This window comes from Leopardus geoffroyi, chromosome B4, assembly GCF_018350155.1.
Source record: "Leopardus geoffroyi isolate Oge1 chromosome B4, O.geoffroyi_Oge1_pat1.0, whole genome shotgun sequence".
Classification (NCBI taxonomy): Eukaryota; Metazoa; Chordata; class Mammalia; order Carnivora; family Felidae; genus Leopardus; species Leopardus geoffroyi.
Window position 1 is genome coordinate 125670695 of NC_059341.1, and position 17521 is coordinate 125688215.

At 45.0% G+C, this 17521-nt stretch overlaps 1 protein-coding gene across 4 annotated transcripts in view; it reads right to left on the minus strand.

Annotated features, from left to right (window-relative positions):
* Positions 1-15504, minus strand: part of APPL2 (adaptor protein, phosphotyrosine interacting with PH domain and leucine zipper 2) — a 54773-nt gene extending 39269 nt beyond the window's left edge. The window contains exons 1-2 of one of the 4 annotated variants that reach the window (XM_045466612.1): positions 15284-15504; positions 8299-8397 (exon numbers count right to left, since the gene is read on the minus strand). In XM_045466612.1, coding sequence (XP_045322568.1) covers positions 8299-8397; positions 15284-15337 — 153 coding nt within the window. In that variant the 5' untranslated portion in view covers positions 15338-15504. Of the gene's footprint in view, positions 1-5826; positions 5868-8298; positions 8398-15283 lie in introns of those variants that run through there. The other 3 variants (XM_045466610.1, XM_045466611.1, XM_045466613.1) reach the window with 3 other exon arrangements.
* Between the last annotated feature and the right edge of the window lie 2017 nt (positions 15505-17521).

Sequence of the window (17521 nt, forward strand, 5' to 3'; positions counted from 1 at the left end):
CTTTAGACACTGGTCAACAGACATGATAACTACCCTCCATGCCTTCCAAACAAGCAGGAACCACGGACTACTTGAATTCCTCTCTCTACAGCTCAGTGGCAAATGCTCCAAGTGTAGTGGGAAAACCTGCCTGAATGCTGCCAGTGTCAGACTGCCCAGGCTGTCGGGGAGTGCCCGTGGGCCACCCACACAGCAGGGAGACAGGGCACAATGCACAGCACTCAGCCGCTGCTTTCTGGAACTCCCGTGTACAACTGAGCTCTGCCGAGCCTCTCCTAGAAATACCTTACGAAAATGCCATGTATTTTCAGATGTGTGTGGTTGTAGGCTGCAAGATTCTGTTCTGCCAGTACGATCTCACCGGGAACAAAGCACAGGTGCAAAATGGGCTGTCACCTGCCCCGAAAAGAAGTGAACTTCTGTACAGAGCACATCACATGAAAAATCTTTTGAACTAGACCAACTTTAACCTTACTCACACTTAATCTATCGTACACAAAGGTTTTATGAAATGCTTGGTCAACATCAGCCAATTAATCCACACCCTGTAAGGTAAACCCACACCATTATCTCTGCAGAAGGCTTGCAAAACTGGAGCTTGGGTGCAGAGTAAATATTAGTAATGATGATAATAGAGGCAGCTGCTAACATTCAGTCTTTTCTGGGTCCTTGAGAGGGCTGTTGAACGTTTTTCAAACAGTATCACATTTAATCCTTATAATGCACCTGGGAGGTAAGAACTATTATCATTATTGTTTTACAAATGAGGAGACAGAGGCTCAAAAAGGGGGATTACTTTCTAAAATCACAACTAGTAATGGCAAGGCAAAGATTCCACTCAGGTCTGGCAGACCTGCAATCTAGAGCCCAAGTTTTTAACGCTATGCTATTTCCAAGCCCTGTTGGGCCTTTGGATAGGAACATTAATCCCACACTTGACCAGCTGTGGTTCGGCAACAGAGGTGGCCTAGAATTTAGACTCTAAATGGAGTTCCACGAGTAAGATTTCTGTGACATTCTGGAACCACTCTCTGGCTATTATTTATGGTATCTGATGCCCCATGAGAATCCTTAAAAAAGATAACCTGACAAACTGATGACTGATAGCATCTCCTATATTAAATAGGACTTCCATGGCTCCTGCCAAGGCAGAAAATAGCAGTGGTGAGCAAACCTGAAAGGAAAGGAAAACCAAGCTTTTAGCAAAGGAATGTTTATCTCATAGTGGCCCAGAGTGCTTACAGAACTGTAACTGTCATCCCAAGCCACCCAAAGGCCTCTGCTGGTGGCACACCCACTGTGACTAGCAAGGGACAGGCTGGGAGCAGGGGCAGAGGAAATCCACTGGGGTCAAAGTCACAACGGAGGCACTTGCTTCAATCTCAGCAATGCTGCTGGCAAGCCGGTAGGGGGAAGTCTCTGTCACCATGGTGCTCACCACAAAGCCAGGGTCCAGGAGCCCTCGAGCTGGGCCGCACACAGAAGTAGTGAGAAGCGTGGGGAACAGAGGCAGGAAGCTGTGTTGGGGGGCAGGCCGTGAGGGGTGCCTGCTGAGGATGTGGACGTTAATCTGTAGAATCTGCTCTCTGGGATCTCACGGTCCAGAGGGTCAAGGAAACTTCACACTCGCTACAGCGTAAGCAATCTGACCAACAAGCGTATGGGGCATCCGGGCATGCTGCTGTGCTTTGGCCAGGAAGGGAGGGAAGGAAGGAAGGAAGGAAGGAAAGGTGCCAGAGACCTCGAACGTGAGGTCCTAAAGCCAGAAAGGCTATTTGTCAGGGCAAGGGTTTGATGGGGATTCCTGGCAGCAGGAACGGCAGAGCAAAGTCTCAAGACATGTAGAGGGTCTGGCATAATCTGGAACAACCAAACATGAGCCTAGAAGAGTAGGCTGATACTCAGTTCATGAAGTATGAAGCGCTTTGCACATACCTTGCTGAGGAGTTTAATCTCTATCTTGCAGTTACAGGGAGCCACGGAAACATCTGAAGACAGGGAGGGAAGGGAGGTTTGGAGTGATTCATTTAGCTGTAGGGTAGAGGAGGGACTGAAGGGGGGAAGACACCTCCCTACACGCAGGAAGATGGATCAGGAAAGAGCTGAGCACTCACTCCCACGGCACCAATAGGCAAATGTTTTTGCAATAAAGACCCAGAGACAAGGACTACAAACAGATTCTGAGATGGCCAGGCTTGCTGAAGTGATCTTAGCCTTGGAACCAAATAGAGACTAAGCAGAGAAGGGTTCCAATGTGATTTTGGAGAACACCAAGACTTAAGGGTAGGCAGCAACAGGGTGCCAGGAAAGGAGAAAGACCTAGAAGGACAGGCAGAGAACTAGGAGGGGACCTGAGGGGGCCTTGTCACAGGAACCAAAGAAAGACTGCTTTAAGAGGGGTGTTGTTAAAGAATCAGGTGCTACCCAGGGCCCGAGGGTGGAGAGGGTATGATTAAGGCATTAAGCAGCCCCCACTGTAAGGTGAAGAGGGAGGCCAGACCCAGGTGGCTTGAAGAGTGAGTATCAAGCATCAAGTGACACAGGGAAGAAAGCAAGTATAAACTGCTCCTTTAAGAAAGTCAGGATCAGAGGGCCAGGTTCCTATTTAACACAAATAAGAGTCCCAGAGTAACGTGCCATCTCAAGTACTATTATTATAAGACTTAAAAGATGATGAACACTCAGGGGCGCCTGGGTGGCTCAGTCGGTTAAGTGTCTGACTCTTGATTTCAGCTCAGGTCAGGATCTCTCAGTCATGGGATGGAGCCCCACACTGGGCTCTGTACTGAGCTGAGCATGGTACTTGCTTGAGATCCACCCCCCAAACCCCCGCATGCTCTCTCACTCTCTCTCTCTCACAAATAAAAATTAAATAAATAAATAAATAAATAAATAAATAAATAAATAAAAAAGATGATTAACACCCAGAGGCCTTCGTGCCAGGAACTGATCTTAACTTCACAGGTAAACTCTATTAACCCTCACAACAACCTGATGAGGCAGCCATTATTATGGCCTCTGTCAACTGATAAGGAAATTCAGGCAAATAAGTGACCTGCCCAACATCACACAGCAAGTGGCCAACACTGGAGCGCAGATCTGCTGAGTCCAAGGCCAAACACTTAACCCCTGTACCTAAGTGAATGACTCTCACCCAGAATCATCTTTGACCCCAATCAGAAAGCCTTCAAAGCCATCATGAGGGAAAGCTGTAGGCCCTCCATGCAAATCAAGTGCAGGATTCCAGGTCTCCAAAGCTGTTTTCAGAGACCACTCAGGCTCTCTGCTCCCTTACACCTTAAGCTACATACATATTTTTTCTCAGTCCCTGTCATATCCACATCAACTTGACTTTTTCAGGGCTACGCACTGACTAAAAACAATTATGCATAAAGACCAATCCAACAAGGAATTGGCTCCCACTTCTAACTTACAGGGGGCCCCCCTTTCCATGGGGAACACACTTCCAGACCCCTGGTGGATGCCTGAAATAGTGGCTAGCAATGAACTCTACATATGCCATGCTTTTTCTTACACGTACGTACTTACGATAAAGCTTTATTATATAAATTAGGCACAGTGAGAAATTAACAATATCTAATAGCAAAATGGAAAAATTACAATACAGCTGACCCTTGAAAAACATGGGTTTGAACTATGCAGGTCAACTTACATGAATTTTTTTCAATATATACAGAGCTGTAAATGTATTTTCTCCTCGTGATTTTCTTAACATCTTCTTTTCTCTAGATTATTTTATTGTAAGTATACAATATCCGATACATACAACATACAAAATATGTGTTAGTCGACTCTTTATGTTATTGAAAGGCTTCTGGTCAACAGAAGTCTATTAGTTAAATCTGGGAGGAGTCAAAAGTTACATGAGGATTTTCAACGGTGTGGGGGTCAGCACCCCAGCCCCTGCATTGTTCAAGGGTCAACTCTATACTGTAATAAAAGCTACGTGAATGTGGTCTCTCTCTCTCTCTCTCAAAATACCTTGTGCTGTATTCACCCTCCTTGTGGTGGTGTGAGATGATAAGATGCCTACGAGGGGAGATGAAGTGAGGCGAACGATGTAGCACTAGGCTACCAGTGACCTTGTGGTGAAGTGTCGGGAGGAGGAGCGCTTGCTTCCAGACTGCCGATGACCGCAGGTAAACTGTTCAGAAAGTGAGCCCGCAGCTGAAGGGGGACCACCGTGCTACAAAGCGGCTCGGCTGTTCTAGAGTGGGGGGTTATTCTACGATGACAAGAACAACCTCTGAACGCTCCTACTTCCTTAGCCTCTGCCGCCACTTCCGGAGACCGGTACGTCCAAAGAGTCCAGTGCAGTGGTTCAGAGTGAGAGTGCGGGTTTTGGTGTCAAAGACCCGAGTGCAAATTCCAGTTGTGCCACTGTGACCTTAGGCAAGCCACATAAACTGATCTGCAAACACATGCTAGAGTAGCTCCTTTCTTGTGAAAGCTAAATGAGACTCTACAAAGGAAATGCTTAGCCTAGTGTGTGGTATGTTTATGTGCCCAACAAATGGAGACTACTATTTATTTCTATTACTAAAATACGCAGCTCTGACCCTACCTGCCTTCCAAATCCATCCCCATCCCTATTACAAGCTCACACTCCTGGAAGTGCACTCCTCTCATTTTGTTTCCCAGTAGGTACATTAGGTTCCTTAACTTGATATCTCTATACTCTGGACCCTTGAACAACGGAGGGGTTAGAGGGACCGGCCCTGCACCACGCAGCCCAAAATCTTTTAATTCCCCCAAAACTTAATAGCCTACTATTTTGTTTTGTATTTTTGTGGGGGGAGGCAAAGAGAGAGGGAGGGAGAATCCCAAGCAGGGTCCGTATTGTCAGTGCAGAGTCCAACTCGGGGCTCGATCTCACGAACCGTGGGATCCTGACCTGAGCTGAAATCAAGAGTCAAACAACGACTGAGCCACCCTGGCACCCCAAAGATTTAAAAATTTTTAACCTCTCCAAGAAAGAGACAAAATTATGGCAGATCTATTTGATTGTATATGTTATTCTGTATACCAAATGTATTAAATGCAAAATTTGAGATTGACAGAGTACATGTACATGAGCATGTATTCAGACATTATGGAGACTTTCAATGTAGTTAGCCAACAATTTGCAGGACAGCACATGTTTTTAAGTAACCCATCTCTGCTGTGTTAGTGCTGCTTCCTTCACTCAAATGACTCACAATGAGGTCCTTAGTTCTCACAATGTGCAAAGGCACGTCTGACAGTTAAGAGACCAGATGTGACTTCAGGGACTCATGTAAACTGCTGAGAACAGCTCGGAGACCACGGCTTCATTCTACCGCTTAAGTCGAAATTCAACATTTCCCCCAAAGCAGTGACAATCAGCACAACTGTTCACATAACTTTCCTCTAGTTTTTCTCACTCTTCCTCTTTCTGAAACTGAGGTCCAAGGGCATTCCTCCTAGCAGAATACAGAAATTTACCAACTGGTCTGATTCAAAGTATCTCTCATAAACATTTATCTTTTATCAGCCGCATAAATCTGGTTTTTTAAAATATAATAAAAAAACATCTTGCTAAGTGCCTGTGTTGTTAAAAAGATTATAAAACCCTATTAATTTAATCTGCCATGTCTAGGTATAAAATATGTAAGGAATAATGTTAAATAAACAAAACACAACTCGGGGAAAAAGTTAAATGAAAACAGATAGGTTATTACTATACACACACACATCATCCACATGTGTATACACACACACACACACAAACTGATCCAAGGGTCAGAAAAGTTCTTTTTTTTAATTAAAAGAAACAAAACAAAACACCTAAGAGTTCAAATAGACCTGGAAACCAACTGACGCTGACCCAAACGATCTGGATGCTGACGGCCGCTGCTAGGCTCTGTCGCTGAGTTTGGCACCACTGACTGGCCGTTCCCGCGAGCCTCTGCTGCAGGAAATGCCGAGGCAGGAGGAAGGGTTTCTGGCCAGTAGAGGACCCGTGTGCTGATCATGTGGTGTGAATTAAAAGCCAGTGTACAGACTCTTGGAATGTACGACCCACTTAATTTTGGCAAAATGTAGTTTTCTGGCTCAAAAGAAAAAACACGTAAAGAAAGCATTTGGACATCTCCAAGTAAATGACTCTGACAGACGTGGAAAGGCAGAATAGAGACTCTTGAAGTGACAGAAACACAATCCCTAAGTCTTTGGGATCCTGAACCTTTACAAGAGGTAAATCATTTAATGATGATATTCAAATTACTGAACAGCAAGTTCAGGTGTTAAGTCCAGTTAAAAAAAAGTCCTATTTTTGGGGGTGCCTGGGTGGCTCAGTCGGTTGAGCGTCCGACTTTAGCTCAGGTCATGATCTCGCAGTTCACGAGTTCGAGCCCCGCATCGGGCTCTGTGTTGACAACTCAGAGCCTGGAGCCTGCTTTGGATTCTGTGTCTCCCTCTCTCTGCTCCTCCCTCGCTCATGCTCACTCTCTCTCTCTCTCTCTCTCTCTCTCAGAAATAAACTTAAAAAAAAATCCTATTTTCTTAAATTTTGACTATGTAGAGAAAAATATAAAAACATACAATATAAATAAGTACGGTTTAAAAAAATCAAAATAATATGTCCCCAGTTTCTGAATGTCTCAGCCAAATAAGTAAAATCACACAAAAGCACATGATTTGTTTGGGTTTTGTAATTAGTTCCAATTAAGTTGTACTTGTATATAATACAGTCTAGTTTGCAACTCTGTATCTCCAGCCTGAACTCTAGATCTGAACTTTCAACAAGCTCTTTCTCCACTTTGGACATCCCAAATCAGCCTTTCAAGAAAGAATTATGACCGGCATCCCTGTCATTCCTGACACACACACACACACACACACACACACACACACACACACACACCCCTTCCATCTCTTCCTCTGTGCTCCCAACCATCCACCCTGTTGTTCAAGTCAAAGACCTGGACATCATTCCTGACTCATCCTTTACACATCTGACCCCTTCACATCCAATCAATCACCAACCCGCCACCTAAACACCTCTGAATTTCATCCACTTCTTTCCACTTCTACTGCCACTTTCTAGTTCAGGCCACCCCATGCTCAGTGGCTGAGAGTTTGGGCTCTGGCTTCAGGTGGACTTGCTCTGCCACGTATGAACAGGGTGCACTTGGTCATGGTCCTGGTCGTTGGAATCCTTCAGTCTCCTAAACTATAAAATGAGGACAATGACAACAATGCCCATCTCACAGAGTTGCTGGGGAATTTAAACAAAATATCCATGTAAAAGTCCTGAAATGTTCAGTCAATGTCAACGACCACCATCATCCTCTCTTTGGGTGCTGAGCACAATTCCTCAGGGTTAGGTGACCTCCTTTCCTAGTGGTGCAAACACTCTTAGATAATTGTTTTCTCTGTCCTCCACCCCAAATGTAAGCAACTTGATGGCAAGCACTAATAAAACAATGACAATAACAAATCATCATATATGAATGTTAAGAGCTATATAATAATAACTGACTATACACTATTATTAATGTATACATATTATATACTGAATGGGGCATTTCTTTAGAGGTCATTAGTGAGAAAAAGAAACATTAACACACATAGATTTAAGTCGGCAAGGAATCAATAATCAAAAGCATCAGCTGCCATATTTTGATGTGTGACACTGAACATTTTAAGCAATTCGCAAGCCTTCCCTGAGAAAGTAACATACATGGACACTTCTTGATCTTGAAAAGATTCACTTTTGCTACTCAGCAATTTATTTTGCGTTCTTTTGCAAGTCAGAGAGATCTGTTCCTCAAAACAAAGAAGCCGCCCAACAGTTTCACAAGTGTGACTCAAGTCTTTTCAGAGGAAGCACTTGAAAAGAGCCTCTCTAGCCGCCTGCACTGACATCTAAGACTCCCATTTAGGAGAAAGACAAAGAGCATGTCTCAGAATACTGACCTCCCGCATTCACAAGTAGGAAGAGGAGATTCAAATGTTTCCCTGTGGGGCTGAATTAAAAAAAAAAAACAAACAAAAAAAACAAAAAACAAAACTAAAACCAGTGACATGGTCCTTCTCTACTGGTTTTACTAGTCACAGGAAAATTACACTCTTTCTTAAGCAATGAAAACAGATTGTCCTCGGTTTTTGAAAGTGAACGGAAGCAATTCTGATTTTATTTCCAAATTTTAAACGGTGTTGTTCTGACTCAAATTCCTCAACCTCCTGAGAGAAGTTCAAGATGAGGGCAGGGGGCTCCTACTCCCCCCCCCCAGGTGAGGGCGCAGCTGTGGATACCTGGGCTCCGTAGACGCGCTGCATCGCCTGGAGCAGCTGGTTGGTATAATCCGTGAGGGTGCCAGCATCTTCTTCAAAAACACTCAGTAAAGAGCGAGTCTACAAGAAAAGAAGAAATGAAGTCGACTTTATTTCTAAGTAGAAAAGTTACAAAGGAGGTAGAAAACACACACCTCTGAAATGTGGAGAGGGGCCTGTTCTCTGGCTTCATTCTTTTACTGATAATAGTAGGAAGAGTTGATTCCTGGAGCTTTAATTTAGAACTGCTTTTCTAGGGGCGCTTGGGTGGCTCAGTTGGTTAAGCCTCTGACTTCAGCTCAGGTCATGATCTCGAGGTTCGCAGGCTCAAGCCCCTGTGCTGACAGCTCAGAGCCTGGAGCCTGCTTCAGGTTCTGTGTCCCCTCTCTCTCTCTGCTCTTCCCCCTCTCATGCTCTCTCAAAAATAAATAAATGTTTAAAGAAAAAAGGCATTAGAACTTCTTTTCTAATCCTTCAGACTACAACGCAGGGACAAACAATATAATTCGAGTGTCGAGGCCAGAGAAGGAAAGCCAATTTTTAAAGAGTTAAGACTCCAGCACCATTACTGTTTCAACTTAGCCCCTACCTAAGCATCAGGAGAGTCTATGCAATTAAATAAAAAAAATTAAAAAAAAAAAAAGAAGAAAGAGGTAAAAAGGCAGCCTCTCCTTTCCAGCCCATAAACTGAACACAACGTCAGGCCTGCGTGTTTACCTGGGGTGTGGACGCCCAGCAGTATACCACCCCAACAGCTAGCCATCTGTCTGGTTTTCTGCAGTCTTGGACATCTTGCAGGAGTGTGTCATTCTTTCCTCTTCAGACACTATGGTCAATTTTCATGTCTTTTGTCGTCTTTTATTCAACCAATTTAAAACTCATAGCCAGGAAATTTCCAGATCTACCCTGGGTCCACCAGCAGATCTGGGCACAACACCGAGACAGCAACTTAACAAGAACGTGAACTCAGTTCCCTTTACGAAGACTAAACCACTCAGTGCCCTGGAGCAGCTGAACAATGTCACCAGATGAAAGGTATTTCCTATCGTTCTTATGCACAGAGCCCGACACATGATGAACTCTGAAGAAATATTTACATATTGATGGCATCTAAAGAAGTATCAAGGTGTCACATAAGTGACTATATCTACTCAGGGGACTTTACTTACTGTGTCCAGCACAGTGGGAATTTAAAATATTATGCCAGGGACAATGGAATCTCTGAGAATAACCCATGAGGCACAGAATGAACAGTGAGTTACAGAAATGCTTTTAATAAGATGGTATCAAAGCACGTTACAAAGAACACCCTCTTAAGGCTCATTATTTCCCTGCAAAATGAATTTCAATTCCTTCTTTTTCTCAGCTCAGGTAAGAGAGCAATAATCAGCCTCCAAGCACCCTCAATTATCTGGGCGTTTGGGTGGTTCAGTCTACCCTTGATCTTGTTCCACAAACTCTGGTACGCTTCACAGTAACACACACTTGTCCTGGCTTTGCCTGAGGCCTTTAAGGCTAAAAATACCTGCTCCGAGACCAGTATACTCTCTTTACTATCAGTCCTTTTTAACAGAGGGACCAGAAGCAATAAGGAAGATGTCGGATAGGTTTTTAAAAAGCTCTCAATGACAGCAAAATATCAGAGTTCCTACAGTGTGTAATTCGCGTGCTAAAGCAGAGTCCATCAAACTTTTTAAAATGAAAAACGATGGTGCGCAACACATTTTACCAATGTTCGTCATTAGTACGCATATGCGCTGATTTCTTCTATTCTATTCCATTTGTAAACAAAAATCATGATTGTGACTCACTGGATCTCATAATTGACTCATGGATGTCAACCAGTAGGTGAAAAACACTGGGTTAGAACTCTTCATTCTGTCTTCTCAAAATATACTTTTTTTCAGGGGCGCCTGGGTGGCTCAGTCAGTTAAGCATCCAACTCTTGGTTTCAGCTCAGGTCATGATCTCAGGGTTGGTGAGTTCAACCCACATCAAGCGCTGACAGCACAGAGCCTGCTTGAGATATTCTCTCTCTCTCTCTCTCTCTCTCTCTCTCCCTCCCTCCCTCCCCTGCTCATGCTCTCTCTCTCAAAATAAATAAATAAAACTTAAATTTAAATAAATATAATTTTTATTTTGGAAAATAAAAAAAGACTGCATTCATTCATTGATGCATGCGTCTCTGCCTTCATCTGACAAAACATTGTGCTGGGAACTGGGATTCAAAGGTGATTAGAATCGACTCTTTGTTCTCCAGGAGCTTATAGCCTGCTGCACCTCTCAAAGGACCTGGGAGCACCTTGGGGGACCATGTCAGTGCTGAGTCCAAATTCAAGCTCTGACACTAATTTGCAGGGTTACTGAGATCATGAATATACATAAAGTGCCTACTACTGTGTGACCTATAGTGACAGCAGATGACACTGATTATGACGATAATGAGAGCTGATTACTTACTAAAGATAATAAAGGCTTTACACGTAGGATTTCATTTTGTTAACTGAGAGCAGAGTTTGCTGAAGATACCGAGAGCAGCTACAGACGAAGCCTCTGGGAGACTCGGAAAGGAAAGGAGCACGGGTCTGTGTGTGATTTCACTTTAACACCACAGCAATGGTTATCTATAAATGTTATCTAAGAGTGAAGGACCTTTTCATCTTTTTGTAGTCATGGTGTCAATGCTGTAGGAACTCACCCATGTCTATTATGATCCTGGTATCTTTCTTCGCTGTACCTACCATGTCTAGGATATTGAGAAGAATGATACAACTGGATTGAGGATATTTAATTTTTTAAAATACTACAAATATCCATTTAGTCAAGTCCTACTCCTTGTTTTCAAAACTCTTAGGAATAAAATTGAGTGGAAAATGATAGGTAAGATGAAAAGAGAAGGCTTGTGTAAATGTCCTCCACAAAGAGAACAGGAAAAAAAAACGAAAACTCCTTTACTCTGTACCTCCTAGGTGTGAGACACTGTGGTGGGCATTAAATATTTGTTATTTCACTGAATCCTTCCAACAACTTTAGGAGACAGATACCATGGATACGTAACCCCTTTCACAGACGATAAAACTAAGGCTCATCAAGGTTAAGAAACTTGCTCAACCTCCCGTGATGGGGAAGCAGCAGGGCTGGGATGTAAATCCAGGTTTGTCTGGCACCGATGGCCATGCTTCCTCCGCCGCAGGAGGCTGTACCTGTCACCCAGCAGGCTGAGCTTTACCAGTGGCCATGCTCTGTGGTCCACAGCCCAAGTCCTTCCTGCCTGGAGCTGGCTTCCCTTTGGTCATCCTACTGCCACGCTCTCACCTATAATAACTGCTAAAGACTTGTATCAGAAGAGTTTTGTTTTGTTTCCTTACACTCTGGACATGTTTACCATGACCCCCATTAGCACTGGCAAGAAAAATCCAGTCCTTCTAATTTAACTAGGTCATGGTCACAGCTGAAAAATACACCCAGCTATCTTAGGCACTGTTTTGATACCCACATTATCAGCTCCATATCTGCTTAAATTTATATTTGGAACAACAGGACTGTTCTTAGTCATAAGGAATGAGACCAAGCACCAGGCACAGGTACATCAGACATCAAAGACTCTACTTAAAAGTCTGAAAGACGATGGTGCATGCCACTTATAAAGATAACAGCAATCATTTATGGCATGACTATGACAAGCAGGCATAAATAACTTTAGCATGTTATTTATTCTTCATAAGAAGCCCATTAAGTAATTACTTTTATTCTAATTTTGCACATGTCAAAACACAAGCTCAGAGAGGTTGAGTAACCTGCATAACGTAACAGTGGCAGAATCAGGATTTCAATCCCATCCTTTCTCTACTACTCTGCACTCTTAAGAGTATGTCCAGCCAGAAAAACCAAACCAGACACCCCAAGGATACAGCCTCGGCTCCACATCACCCCTCCATCTTAAAGAAACTGGCTGTTCCCTAATAAAAGAGTCCCAGACATGTTTGACTCCCCAGAATAGTATCTGATTATATAACGGCACAGCCTTAATAACTCTGATTGTAAAATACATGCATTGTTCTTCACAAAGAAGACATAACCACAGGCTGTTTTGAGGCATCTTGCTTGAGGAAAGAAAAGCCTGGCTTGGTCAAGGACGGCCGTTCCCAGTTGAGCCACTCACTGCATAAGCTCAGAACTAAGTCTTTAATTTCTCTGGGCTTCAGTTATGCCAAGGGCAAAGGAAACAAACAAACAAAAATCAAGAAAACAGCGAGCAATAGTGCCTTTGTCTGCACCTTATCTCAAAAGCTAGCTATCACGCAAAAGACAGTAAGCCCCTGGGGGCTGCAGCTGCCCGCATCAGTCCTTATCTGTCTCCCGGAACAGACTGCGCACCAGTGGCGGGCAGGCATTCTTACCATGTCACTATATTCCCGGCATCTAGCAGAGCCTGGCAAGGAGCAGAGGCTCGTAATCGGCCGTGGAGACAAGTATGTTAGTCCCTAAAACACTGTGCATCTCACATATCAGATGTAACTAGAAATAACGTGTGTGTGCGCAGACGGGGTCTTACAATACACCCCGCAGAACTAAAAAGGAGGAAATGAATAGATGTGTCTAAGGGAGGTCAACTGCTATGCAGCTCTTCTTGGGTCACTGAGTTCAAATACAAAAGCTTTTGTGTTCACTAATCAATCCTGCACAGGCTGCTGTGGCAACCCTCATAACTACTCTTCAGAAAACTAGAACAAACAAACGATAGATGGTTTCTCAGGACCTTTTCCTTTCAGCGGAAAAACATTTTAGGTCACCGATGACAGAAAATCCAGGTGCCAGGTAGCTGGGTCAACTTGAACAATATACTCAGACTCCCTGGTTCCAATCCTGGCTCGGCCGCTGCAGTGTGTATAATCTGGGGCAAGTTATTTAACTTCTCTGCTCCTTGGTACTTTTAATAGGAAGCCTACTACTTCAAAAGACTGTCGGGAACATGAAGTGAATTAATACAGGTGAAGGATTTAGAATGGTGCCTGGCACACAAAATGCATGTGTCATATAGGGATTTGTTACTGTTTTTACTCTGCACACATAAAATGAAGGACTCTGATTAGCTTCTCTCCAGTTCCAAATCTATGAGCCTCCTTGGAAGAAAGGCCGCTTTAGGCACATGCCCCCTATAAGACTGCTAAATAAATATATTCTGATGAGTATCAAAGACCTTCTTGAAAGTTAGCTTCCACTGAACAACCTCGTGAAGAACCCCAGCAGGGTTACACCCAACTCCCAAAGGCAGTAGCAACTTCCCCACGTGAAGAGGAACATCACATAGGAAGGGCAATGCCACACAACCTCCTCTTTCACATAACAAGCTCAAAGTTATAAGCCATGCACTATGATAGAATTTTAAGCTTCGAAAGCCCCTTAGAGGTCATCTGCTCCAGGTCCCTCATTCTGCAGATGAGAAAACGGACTCAGTCACAGGGTGGAGATGGCTGACATGCCCCAGTCACACGACGAGTCAGTGGGAGAGCAAGAATCAGGACCCAGGTTTCCTGACTTGCTTGCCTCACTGCTGAGCAAACCCTGTAAACGACTCAGAAATTGTGCCTGTTCACTTATGCGAGAGGCAAAAATGCAGCATGTGACTTACCAGCAACATGGAGAGTCAGTTAGTACAACCTCTCTGACCTGGCTCAGCCCATCATCATGATCAGTTAGGAAAGCAAGAGATCTTTGCACTCAGTTTCTCCAACTACAAAGCAAATGGAAATCCTAAATTCTACCTTATTATCTTCACATCTCACACTATGTGTGAGGATGCACAAAATGACTTCTCCAAAGAGCTTTGGTCCCATTAAAATGCCACCAGTCTGAAGCCTTCAAAGAGCCCTTTGAAAAGTCCATCAGACCAGCGGATGCCAATTAAAAAAAAAAAAAAAAGTCACAGCTTGATCAAGTTTCTCAGTTGCCTACCTAAAGATAAAAAAAAAAAAAAAAAAAGGGGGGGGTGGGCAGAAGAAAACTAAGCACGTAGCCCTTTTACTACTTATTCTGAACTGGCAAGATGCAGAGTGGGTGTAGCTAAGTCCATCAAAAGGTCATTGAACCAGGAGTTCAATCTGCTAAGAAGAAAAAGGAAAGGAACCGAAAAGAGAAAGAAAACAGGTTAATATCATAAGAATTTTTCAAGAGTTGAGACACCTGGGCATAAAGAGACTTGTTTAAACAACTCAGAACCAGGAGAGCGGATATGAAGCTGGGGAAATGCTAATGGGGAACAAAAGTTCCCTGAAGAGAAGCCCATTGGATTATAAACTAATGTCATTCTGCACTCATCTGCCATATTTACGCAGCCCCTTTCATCTGCAGAGCTCAAAGGACTTAACTTCCATCTCGAGCGTGCTAATAAGTTCCCCCGTGCCACAAATAGGGCAGGTGCTGTCATTTTCTCTTGACAAATGGGAAAACTGTGCCGAAGGGTACCGCTGAGAAAGAGATCTGGGCTCTCTGCCTCCCATCTTGGCCCTAAATCCACCAGGACCTATCCCATCAGTGGTAGTAGCGGGGATAATAATAACTAAGATTGACTACTTCTTTTCTACCAGACGTTGCCCGCTAACAACCTGACAGGCTTTCCCCTTACTTAATTCTGACAACTCTACCAGGCGAATACAATTATTACCCCTGGGTTACAGATGACAAAACTGCAGCACGAAAAGGTTAAATTATCTGCCCGAGGCGCTCAGCGAAGCGGGGGAGCCGGAGTTTAGGCCGGGCAGCGTCAGTTTCAGCTGACTTTGGGAAGGGGTCGCGCCACAAAGACTCCGGCCGTCGGGTGCTCTCCCGGGTTCTCCAGCCCCGCCTGAGGGGTGCCCCCTCCCGGCCGGCCGGCCCACCCCGCGTGCTCCAGGCCTTCATCCCGGGGCTTGAGGGGCCTCCCCGGCCTCCGGCCCCCGGGCGAGGTGACCGGAGCGGCGGGAGGTACCTGGGGGCTGTCCTGCAACGCCTCCTCCAGCAGGAGCTTGTCCACCGCGGGCATGGTGGCGCGGAGCCGGACCGGAGGACGCAGGGCGGGAGGCGCGGCCGCCGAGGGTGCTCGGGACTGAAGCGACGAGGCTGACGCTCCGTGCCCGCCGCGGCCCCGCGCGCGCCCACGCCTGGCCACAGGCCGCCACCCCCGCAGCCTCCCGCCCACCCGCCGGCCCTCCTCCCAGCCCAACCCTCGGCGGGGCTGAATCAACAGGAAGTGTGGCGAGCGCATGGGTGAACCACCGGAAGTGTGGCTGCCCCGCTTCCGCCGCACCGCGCCTCAACGGGAAGCCGCAGAGCCTCGCGCGGGTCCGGCTGCTCAGTGCTGGCCGCGGGTGTTAAGGTCTGCGGTTAGGGAGCCGGATGCTTAACGCTGGTCCGTGTCGTTAGCGCCCCAAACGACACCTCGAGAGCGGAACGATAGGGTTTTATCTACTTGTGGTTGCCCAGACTTTTGAATCGAAGGAGATAGGAGCGAACAGATTTTTGCCGCGGCGACTCTCGCCGCTTTTTTACTGGAGGGAAAAAGCCTACGCTTGCCACGCCACTTTTTTCTAGATAAATCCCATTGGCCCCGTAGCAGCTCTGAGCGCAGAGTCACCTAATTCTAGAGAAGAAAATGGATAACGGAATCATCTGTGTTTTTCAGAAGTAGCCATTTGTCATAAATTTCGATAATCTAGTTTTTAGACTTGGAAGGAATAGGTAATATAGTTCGATTCTCATTTGGAGGTAAGAAAGCGGGCCCCAGAGAATGAGTGATTTGGTCAGGGTCCAACAATGAAAGGTATTGGAAGAAGAGACAGAAGCAGTGGGGAGCAATGGGGAGTACTGGCAAACGGAACTTGGTGTCTTCTTATCCCAAAGGCAAGGGTTTCAGAAGTTCTTTATCAGTGGGGTTTGTCTAATAGAACACATTACCAGAAACAACAGGCAGGGTATGATAAAATTATACAAATGCTATAGGAACACCTAGGTATATTAAGGCACAACCTGAGTTGCAAACACCTGTGAAATTCTGATGGCGTGCTGCCTGGTCCCTTGGAGACTTTAAGGCCATTATTCCTAGTTGGCTCTAGCCAGCACCAACTTTTCCTGAGCCGTTGTACAGCTTCCATGGGGGAAATCATCCAGCATCCGTTTCCCCACCGTATTCTTTCTCCTTAGGTATCATGTTCAAACCATGTCTCTTCCTTTCTCTATATTTTCTGTCAAGTACCATTCAGTTAATTTCACCTCGTGCGCTCTCCCAGCCCTCTCTTGACTGAAATCCTCTTCCAAAGGCCAGATTCAAGCTCTTCTTTCCTCCTCCCTGGCCCCAAAGATCACTCTCTACTCTGAACAGCCCTCTCCTTCATTGACACCCAAGGCATCTTACCAGGTGGTGCTTTTTCTTTCTCCGTGTAGAGCTCACTCCCTGTGTAAATAGAAAACCTCTCAAGAGCCTAGCACATCATCTTTTTTTTTTTAATCTGAATACTGATACATGTGGTAAATACTTGTTTGCTGTTTATGACATGTTCATCTCTTAGAACTCTTTTCCAATTACTTTCTTTTTTTAATTTTTTTTAACGTTTATTTATTTTTGAAACAGAGACAGAGCATGAACAGGGGAGGGTCAGAGAGAGGGAGACACAGAATCTGAAACAGGCTCCAGGCTCCGAGCTGTCAGCACAGAACCGGACACGGGGCTCGAACTCACAGACTGCGAGATCATGACCTGAGCCAAAGTCGGATGCTCAACCGACTGAGCCACCCAGGCGCCCCCCATGTGGATATTTTTTAATTTTTTTAATGTTTCTTCATTTTTGAGAGACAGAGACAGAATGTGAGCAGGGGAGGGGCAGAGAGAGGGAGACACAGAATCCAAAGCAGGCTCCAGGCTCGGAGCTGTCAGCACAGAGCCTGATGCGGAGCTCGAACTCACGGACCGCGAGGTCATGACCTGAGCCGAAGTTGGCCGCTTAACTGACTGAGCCACCCAGGCGCCCCTCCAATTACTTAAGAGAACTTTCCCCCAGCCTTCCATCTTGAGTTGTTTCTACCTTCCAGCCAACTGAAAACAAAACAGTTATCAATTGCCTACCAGGCAAACAATGATCCTGCTGATAAGAATAGTATAAGATTGTACCAAGAGAAAGAAATGCATACATTTTAATTTTTTAATGTTTGTTTATTTTTGAGAGACAGAGAC